The sequence below is a fragment of the Pseudochaenichthys georgianus genome, chromosome 23 (assembly GCF_902827115.2).
Source record: "Pseudochaenichthys georgianus chromosome 23, fPseGeo1.2, whole genome shotgun sequence".
Taxonomy (NCBI): Eukaryota; Metazoa; Chordata; class Actinopteri; order Perciformes; family Channichthyidae; genus Pseudochaenichthys; species Pseudochaenichthys georgianus.
This window is the reverse complement of record NC_047525.1, coordinates 24665566-24675112: the sequence shown is the minus strand read 5'-3', so window position 1 is coordinate 24675112 and position 9547 is coordinate 24665566. Positions and strand designations below refer to the sequence as shown.

The 9547-nt window shown below is 47.0% G+C and overlaps 1 protein-coding gene across 5 annotated transcripts in view; it reads right to left on the bottom strand.

Moving 5' to 3' along the window:
- Positions 1-39: 39 nt before the first annotated feature.
- Positions 40-9547, bottom strand: part of abcc9 (ATP-binding cassette, sub-family C (CFTR/MRP), member 9) — a 96764-nt gene continuing 87256 nt past the window's right edge. For 4 of the 5 annotated variants that reach the window (XM_071201702.1, XM_071201701.1, XM_071201703.1 and 1 more), the window contains 4 exons: positions 8947-9050; positions 6439-6572; positions 6235-6297; positions 40-1856 (listed from right to left, as the gene is read on the bottom strand). In XM_071201702.1, the coding sequence (XP_071057803.1) occupies positions 1719-1856; positions 6235-6297; positions 6439-6572; positions 8947-9050 (439 nt within the window). In that variant the 3' untranslated portion in view covers positions 40-1718. Of the gene's footprint in view, positions 1857-2272; positions 2523-6234; positions 6298-6438; positions 6573-8946; positions 9051-9547 lie in introns of all 5 variants that reach the window. The other variant, XR_011642500.1, reaches the window with a different exon arrangement.

Sequence of the window (9547 nt, the reverse complement as noted above, 5' to 3'; positions counted from 1 at the left end):
TTTAGAACAATTTTTAATGTTTTGAGAATTTTTTTAATATTTTGATTTATAAAAGTCAGTGTTTCCGGATACTTTGTGCAATATATTGACTTACTGAGTCTTTTATGGTAGAAATGGGCTTTTATATTGTATGTAAATGTTGATGAAAAGAGGATTGTAATTGAATATCTTCGCTTCTGAAATCACCATCAGTGCGCAGGAACCGTTAAATATATCAGGGTGAATGGGAGTGAATGGGAGTCAATGGGAGTACATGCTGGGGTCTTTTGTCCCCACAGGATAATATTTGTTCAGCAAAGCACGACGCAGACAGACAGCGGGGTCTCAGACTGAGAGACCCTTCAGTGTTTCACTAGAGCTGCACAGAAATACAACTGATAGAGAAAAGATGGCATTTAGGAGAAATAAAATACCCAACTTATGGAAATTAAATTGAAATTAAAGTCATGGTTCATGACCGGAGATATGGAGCCGAGGGGAGGAGGGTAACACAGGTTACAAAATGAATCCTAATCAGATGTGTTATCAGGCAGTTTGATACATGATAAGTGAAAAGATCGGGTTTTTACTATTTCTAAATATCATCGAGTAAAAAAAAAAACCGGTCTTTGGAAAGTGAAAAGCACATTTTGGATTTATTCTCTGCCACACACACACACACACACACACACACACACACACACACACACACACACACACACACACACACACACACACACACACACACACACACACCCCTCTGTGTTTTCTGATTGGGTCAAACGCCTCTGCTTATCTCGTCCAATGGAAGTGTTTGCGAACAAAAAAACAAAAACAGCTTTGAACTCCTATTTTCTTTTTGCCGTCAAAAATTTAAAAAATACAAATCCTTCAATGTCGATTTCCCTTGAACACTTTTCCGAAATGTGGCCCAGAAAGATCCACAAGTGAAAGCAAAGAGACGTCAGTGTGTTGTCCTCAAACTCCTGATATGACGGGACAAATCTTCCCGGACATTCTGGATGCAGCTTCTATCAGTTTTACTTCTATGTCACATGAAATATAGAAAGCACACATCTAAAATATCATATTATTTAAAAACTGCACGACGCAGAAACAACTGGCCAGAGCCAACATTCAGATACTTAAAAATACAAGTCCCTCCTTATTATTGTGCTCGAGAGTAATACCACGGATACGTGTTTAAAATACATGTCATAACTTTCCAATATACTGCAACGTGAATCCGTAATGATCACTTAAAGCCTTATACACTCGTACATGCTGCCTTGAAACACCTGAAAGTGTAGAAATATCTCAATAGCTGTTCCTTTTTATGAAGAAATGTATATTTGTCCACTAGTTTGCAGCCATATGTATCTCAAGTTATCGATTTTAAATCCAAATAAAGCCATTTATATAAAAGTCCCCTAAAAAAATCCTAATTTCTACATTTTAATGTACCGAAAACCTCCCAGGATATGTTCCTTCTATTTTTAATATGGAAATTGGATTATCGTTGAAATGATAAATAGGGTTTCTACATATCTGAATTAAAAAGGCAGTTTTTGATCAACACCATGTCCTGATAATGTTTCTGGATCTGAAGAAGCTTCTCGTTATCGTCGCACGGTCCCGTCGTCACCACGCTGTCGCAGAGTCACGTGGAAGTGTAGAAAACACCTTAAAAAAGTCAAACGCAGTCCGTCAGCTGTGGAGAGTTTCTGAGCGACTGGAGTCTACATGTCGGCTCGGACGAAGGAGGCGAACATGCCGTCCTCTTGTTCCAGGAGAGTCTCCGGTTTGTCGTACTCCAAGATGTTCCCTCGCTTCATCACGATGACCAGGTCGGCCTCGAGGATGGTGTGGACGCGGTGCTGCGGACGCAAAGCAAGATATCGATCGATATGTGTGCAGCCCGATATCACAACACATGTCTCCGTGGGCTTCACAGATTACAAACAACAACAACAACATTGTAGAGGCAGGTCAAATAACAAGGGCTACAACATGAGTCCCCTCTTTGTAACCAGATGTCTCTCAGAGGGGCGTGGGGAGGGGCTCCTTATCTTCATCTGAAGTAACAGACAGAGAATCAGCACTTTGGAAACAGGGCTGAAACAGAGGGGATTATGGGTAATGCTGCAATGATCTGTGTTTCAGCCAATCAGAGACAGGCTCTGTGTATCTCTGAGAGCTGTGATGTATTGATGAAGAACAGTACAACAGGGGACCTGTAAAGACACCGCATGCTTATAAAACGTCCATGCAGAAGTTTTGACGTGGTACCAACCAGACTGTCCCAGACTGCAGCTCTGACTCAGCCAGGAGGACCAGTGGAAAACAGAGAAATTGAAGAGGAGGAGGAGGAGGAGGAGGAAGAGGAGGAGGAGGAAGAGGAGGGTCTACTTGTGAGTCCTCACTAACACACTGAAGAGACTTTCCTCCTGAGACAACAGGTTGGGACCAGAGTCACTTTCCACCAGGAGACCAGAAGAGAAGACCAACACCTGCTCCGAGTCCAAGATGGAGGACACACGGTGCTGAGGGGAGGAGGAGGAGGAGGAGGAGGAGGAGGAGGAGGAGGAGGAGGAGGAGGAGGAGGAGGAGGAGGAGGAAGAAGGGGGTAGAAGAAGGGAGGGTGGGAGAAAGAAATGTGTAAAAGGACAGAAAAGTGCAACAAGACAGTATCCTGAATGCATCTGGAATATCAACTGCTCTACGTTTTGAGTGGAGAAACAGAAAGTGAGGAGGGTTCAGGAACAGGAAGTGCATGAAGCATCTTCAAAGGGGATGTAATGCACATGGAGCTCAGAGAGAAGGAGCTACATCTCTGCAGCTATTGGACAAAACAAACCGTGAACCTCCAGTTTCCCACCGACCTGAAATACACTTGTGGGGGGGGGGGGGGGCAAACACCACCGTGGCCATTTTGCTGGACTTATTTTGAATATCTACAGCGTTGTTGCCCATAGTGATAGCCCTGTAGTTTAAATCTACTACCCACAAATACACATATGGACATGGGTTCTAATTAAAAAAAAAATGTAAATGTATTTGGGAACCTGTCCATGAGATCTTAAGTGGGGGTGGACCTCAAATCCTCTGGGGGGACTGGGGGAAGGTTTGTTTTGTATTTTGGAGTTGAAAGCATCAATCTGGGGCACTTTGAGGGGCAAATAAAGAGGCTAGATCTATGGCAGTGCTTCTCAAAGTGTGGTCCGCGGACCACTGGTGGTCCGTGAGCGCCCCCTAGTGGTCCGTGAGTATATTGGTAAAATGTCACATTTGAAATAAATAAATAAATTTAAGTTTTCCGCACTCTCGCGGGAATATCTCCGCAATGGAGCGAGCTTAAGTTTCACTTTTGATTGCATGATATAGCCCAGATAAACACCTTCATCGCACATGTGGCCACTTGTTTGTACCATTTTCAGGCGATTTGTAAAGTCAGTTTTTCTATTGGTTAAGTGGTCCTTGGTATGAAAAAGTTTGAGAAAACCTGAGGGAACACTTATATGAAACAGAACTGCATACTTAAGCAATAGCTCACGACAGGCCGTGGTATATGCTCATTATATCACAGCTAAGGGGCGTGGTTCGGCCCGACGCGAAGCGGTTATAAAACCGTTATAAAACGGTTATAAAACAGTTACCAAGTGTGGCAATATGAAAGAAAAATACACACTCTAATTTAAATAGTTTTTATTAGTAAATAATGACGTTCAAAATAAAATAGTCCCTCCGTTGCCTTCTGCACGAAACATAGTGCGAGGTGGTTGCTATGCAACAACACTAACAGCGAGCGAACACATTAGACAGAGAGCGTTGATCTATTATTTGGCTATTTATTTGTGTATGTTGCCGTTTATTGTGCAGCCACTGAAAACCTGTCCAGCATCAGTAGCATGGCTTACGAGGTTACTTGTATAGGTTGAGGTTGTTCTGGCTGTTTCTTGGCGTGGCGAGAATATTGCTCCACTTTCTCCGGTCCCCGAGACTCGGCTTCCAGCAGCTCTGGAGAGAGCTTTCGCACCTGTGGCCACTAACGGTCATCATGTCTCTGCTTTGTTTCAAGACCCGCATCAGAAAGCTTTTGAATGGAGCTACTTCTCCAGTTGGTCTGCCTGCTCTTCACGTAGCTCTGCATGTCGTCGGTTAGGTGCTTTCTGGAGATAGCCACTCCTCCATAGTGAGACCCGCCCGGAGGTCGAAGTTAACCTTACATGTTTCCATCTAAAGCTTTGTAAGTTTGTTTCGTAACGGACTAAATGTAAATATATTTATAAAACGGACACGTCAAATCAAGCAATCTGATTGGTCGATAGCATTTTTGCGGACCTTTTTGATTACAGATTTGAAAACATCGTTGCTTGCTTTAAAAGTAGCACAATTCATGATGTCAAACCTTGGAAGTATGTAGATATCCCTGCCCTGATGCAGTGGTTCTCAAAGTGGGGGGCGCAGAGGCCAGTAGGAAAAATTGTTATAATAATAAAAAAAAAAAAATCCTATTTTGAAAAATTATTGATTTGAAAAAAATATGATACAGTACAGAACTATTACGTCTGGGTCTCTGTGTTTCATTAAAGCTCGGCTCGGTGTGTGTGTGTGTGTGTGTGTGTGTGTGTGTGTGTGTGGAACGAGCCATTTTGTGTGCGCGAGCGAGAGAGAGAGAGCGCACCGTTACCGGAGATCGTTGTTGTTAGCTTCTGGTGCTAGCGAGCTACGCTAACGGATATAAGGAGTCTTTTCAACAACAAAGTGGAGGAGAGTCCTCTCCCGTCAGACTGAGAGGCTCCGTGAGCTAAAGGACTCTCTCAGCGTTATCTCAGTGGGTCTCAAACGGTTTGGTCACCATTAATGTAAACAATTATTTCCGAGGCACACGTTTATATGATCATTATAGCTATAAAAAAATAAGAGAATAAATGAAAAACAGGTATGAAATACTATGACATTCTAACAAGAATAAAGATTTTTGTAAAATATCCATAAAGAAAAAGTTAATCTGTTTACAGTTCTGTTTCATATGGGTGAGAGGTATCCATAGATCTCTCATGTTGCTCTCAAAGTGCACCAGATTGATGCTTTTAACTCCAATATTTAAAAATAAATCTTTCCGGGGGAGCATGCCTCCGGACCCCCCCAGAGGAGGTGAGGTCCACACACCACCTCACAGAAAAAGTTTGAGAACCACTGCCCTAATGACCACATTATGTAGACAGCCAGCCCCCCTGTGTGAGGCAGACCACATCATGTAGAGAGCCAGCCCCCCTGTGAGGCAGACCACATCATGTAGACAGCCAGTCCCCCTGTGAGGCAGACCACATCATGGAGACAGCCAGCCCCCCTGTGAGGCAGACCACATCATGTAGACAGCCAGCCCCCCTGTGAGGCAGACCACATCATGTAGACAGCCAGTCCCCCTGTGAGGCAGACCACATCATGTAGACAGCCAGCCCCCCTGTGAGGCAGACCACATCATGTAGACAGCCAGCCCCCTGTGAGGCAGACCACATCATGTAGACAGCCAGTCCCCCTGTGAGGCAGACCACATCATGTAGACAGCCAGCCCCCCTGTGAGGCAGACCACATCATGTAGACAGCCAGTCCCCCTGTGAGGCAGACCACATCATGTAGACAGCCAGCCCCCCTGTGAGGCAGACCACATCATGTAGACAGCCAGCCCCCTGTGAGGCAGACCACATCATGTAGACAGCCAGCCCCCCTGTGAGGCAGACCACATCATGTAGACAGCCAGCCCCCCTGTGAGGCAGACCACATCATGTAGACAGCCAGTCCCCCTGTGAGGCAGACCACATCATGTAGACAGCCAGCCCCCCTGTGAGGCAGACCACATCATGTAGACAGCCAGCCCCCCTGTGAGGCAGACCACATCATGTAGACAGCCAGTCCCCCTGTGAGGCAGACCACATCATGTAGACAGCCAGCCCCCCTGTGAGGCAGACCACATCATGTAGACAGCCAGCCCCCCTGTGAGGCAGACCACATCATGTAGACAGCCAGCCCCCCTGTGAGGCAGACCACATCATGTAGACAGCCAGCCCCCCTGTGAGGCAGACCACATCATGTAGACCAAGTAAAGTCTATGTGTGGGAAACCCTGACCTCAGCACAATGAAACTGTTGGAAGTTGTTGAACTGGTTATAATAAATCTTGTGTTGTTATTGCTTTTTAACAACAACAACAACAACAACAACAACCAGTAGAAGAAGAGACAGAGAGACTTACTGCGATTGTGACGACGGTCCGGTCTGCAAACGCTGTCATCACGACTTTCTGTAAGATGTTTTCCTGCAAGAAGAAACATTTTTCACGTTAATTTCTGAGCATATCAACACACACACACACACACACACACACACACACACACACACACACACACACACACACACACACACACACACACACACACACACACACACACACACACACCGTGGCCATGTCTATAGAGGCGGTGGCTTCGTCCATGATGAGGATGCTGCTCTTCCTCACGAAGGCGCGAGCCAGACAGAAGAGCTGCCTCTGACCCACGCTGAAGTTCTCCCCGGCTTCCGTCACCACCGCGTCTGGAAACACACACGTTACACTTTACACTTTAAAACTAGGGATGTAACGATGCACTCAGATTCGATTCACGATTTTAAGTTCACGATAAATATGTCTGTATTTATATAAACGGTACAACAACAAAAAAATATTCGGACGATCAACATGTGAGAAATGAACATATTAATTGACTTTTCTCACATGTGAAATCTAACATATACAAACACTCGAGATTATATATTACACTATATAAGGGTAGGCTGTGGCTCAGTGGGATAGTGCGCTGAACTTTGAATCAGGGGATAGCAAGTTCGAGTCCCACGGCAGTCAGCATGTCGGTGTGTCCCTGGGGAAGACACTTCACCCCAGATTGTGGGGATGTCCACAGTATTGAGTATGTAAGTCGCTTTGGATAAACGCGTCTAACAGAGATGGAGCACTCGAGTCCTGGACTCGGACTCGCGCACTGATTGACGCGACTCGGACTCGTGAATTCTCACGCACGATGACTCGGACTTGGACTCGGACTCGAACACAGGTAATGGTGACTCGGACACTCCTTGGGTGACTCGGTCTTGGACTCGACTATGACTCTCCCTAGGTGACTCGGACTCGACTACGACTCTCCCTAGGTGACTCGGACTTGGACTCGACTACGACTCTCCCTAGGTGACTCGGACTCCACTCCGACTCTCCCTTGGTGACTCGGACTTGGACTCGACTACGACTCTCCCTAGGTGACTCGGACTCGACTACGACTCTCCCTAGGTGACTCGGACTTGGACTCGACTACGACTCTCCCTAGGTGACTCGGACTCCACTCCGACTCTCCCTTGGGGACTTGGACTCGACTACGACTCTCCCTAGGTGACTCGGACTCCACTCCGACTCTCCCTTGGTGACTCGGACTTGGACTCGACTACGACTCTCCCTAGGTGACTCGGACTCGACTACGACTCTCCCTAGGTGACTCGGACTCGACTACGACACTCCCTAGGTGACTCGGACTCGACTACGACTCTCCCTAGGTGACTCGGACTCGACTACGACTCTCCCTAGGTGACTCGGACTTGGACTCGACTACGACTCTCCCTAGGTGACTCGGACTCCACTCCGACTCTCCCTTGGTGACTCGGACTTGGACTCGACTACGACTCTCCCTTGGTGACTCGGACTCCACTCCGACTCTCCCTTGGTGACTCGGACTCGGACTCCACTCCGACTCTCCCTTGGTGACTCGGACTTGGACTCGACTACGACTCTCCCTAGGTGACTCGGACTCGACTTTGACTCTCCCTAGGTGACTCGGACTTGGACTCGACTTTGACTCTCCCTAGGTGACTCAGACTTGGACTCGGACTCCACTCCGACTCTCCCTAGGTGACTCGGACTTGGACTCGACTACGACTCTCCCTAGGTGACTCGGACTCCACTCCGACTCTCCCTTGGTGACTCGGACTTGGACTCGACTACGACTCTCCCTAGGTGACTCAGACTTGGACTCGGACTCCACTCCGACTCTCCCTTGGTGACTCGGACTTGGACTCGACTACGACTCTCCCTAGGTGACTCGGACTCCACTCCGACTCTCCCTAGGTGACTCGGACTTGGACTCGACTACGACTCTCCCTAGGTGACTCGGACTCGACTACGACTCTCCCTAGGTGACTCGGACTCGACTACGACACTCCCTAGGTGACTCGGACTTGGACTCGACTACGACTCTCCCTAGGTGACTCGGACTCGACTACGACTCTCCCTAGGTGACTCGGACTTGGACTCGACTACGACTCTCCCTAGGTGACTCGGACTCCACTCCGACTCTCCCTTGGTGACTCGGACTTGGACTCGACTACGACTCTCCCTAGGTGACTCGGACTCCACTCCGACTCTCCCTTGGTGACTCGGACTTGGACTCGACTACGACTCTCCCTAGGTGACTCGGACTCCACTCCGACTCTCCCTTGGTGACTCGGACTCGACTACGACTCTCCCTAGGTGACTCAGACTTGGACTCGGACTCCACTCCGACTCTCCCTAGGTGACTCGGACTTGGACTCGACTACGACTCTCCCTAGGTGACTCGGACTCCACTCCGACTCTCCCTAGGTGACTCGGACTTGGACTCGACTACGACTCTCCCTAGGTGACTCGGACTCGACTACGACTCTCCCTAGGTGACTCGGACTTGGACTCGAAGAGTGGGGACTCGAGAGTGACTTGGACTCGTGAATTGGTCACTTCACTACAACACTGGCGTCTAACAAGTGACATGTGATATAATACAACAAACAAAGGCATAAATTACACCTTAATTCAACATGGAAATCAACTCTTCCTGCAGGACTTAAAAACATACTTGGTGGTGCTATAAAAAAGGTGTTAAGCGATTACCTAGCCCTCCAGGCAGCGTCTTGACCATGTTCTTCAACTGAGCGATCTCTAACGCCTCCCAGAGCCGATCATCACTGCACGTCCTCTCTGGATCCAGATTAAACCTGCAATTAAATGCAACATCTCTCAGTATTTGCACATATTTAATCAGTCAGAAGGCAACGGGAAGATGCATCCACTTGTTGTTGTGCACTACAGAAAGAAAGTTAACGATGTCTAAAGTTAGAGGTATTACCAGTGCCTACCTTTCATTTATTAATTGCTGATGTAATGCTTGCGTTTTCATCAACTCACACAGATATGTCTTTGATCGTCACATTTTAACTGTGAAAATGCTTTGAAACTAAAATGGTCAGAAAAGTTGAGAAAAAGGCACAGAGAGATTCTGGATAAAGACGCATGAAGATCTGTAACTTCATTATACTTTTTAAGATATGTATTTCTAATGTTTATGAATATATTTAGTGTTTATTCCCATCGACTCAATAGGCGCTTTCACACCGCAGTACTTTTCCACTTTAGTTCCGAAATGTCGCGTTCACACGTCTACGGTTCACACCAAAAAAATCCGGAACTAAAATGAATTCATGAGAACCGTTTC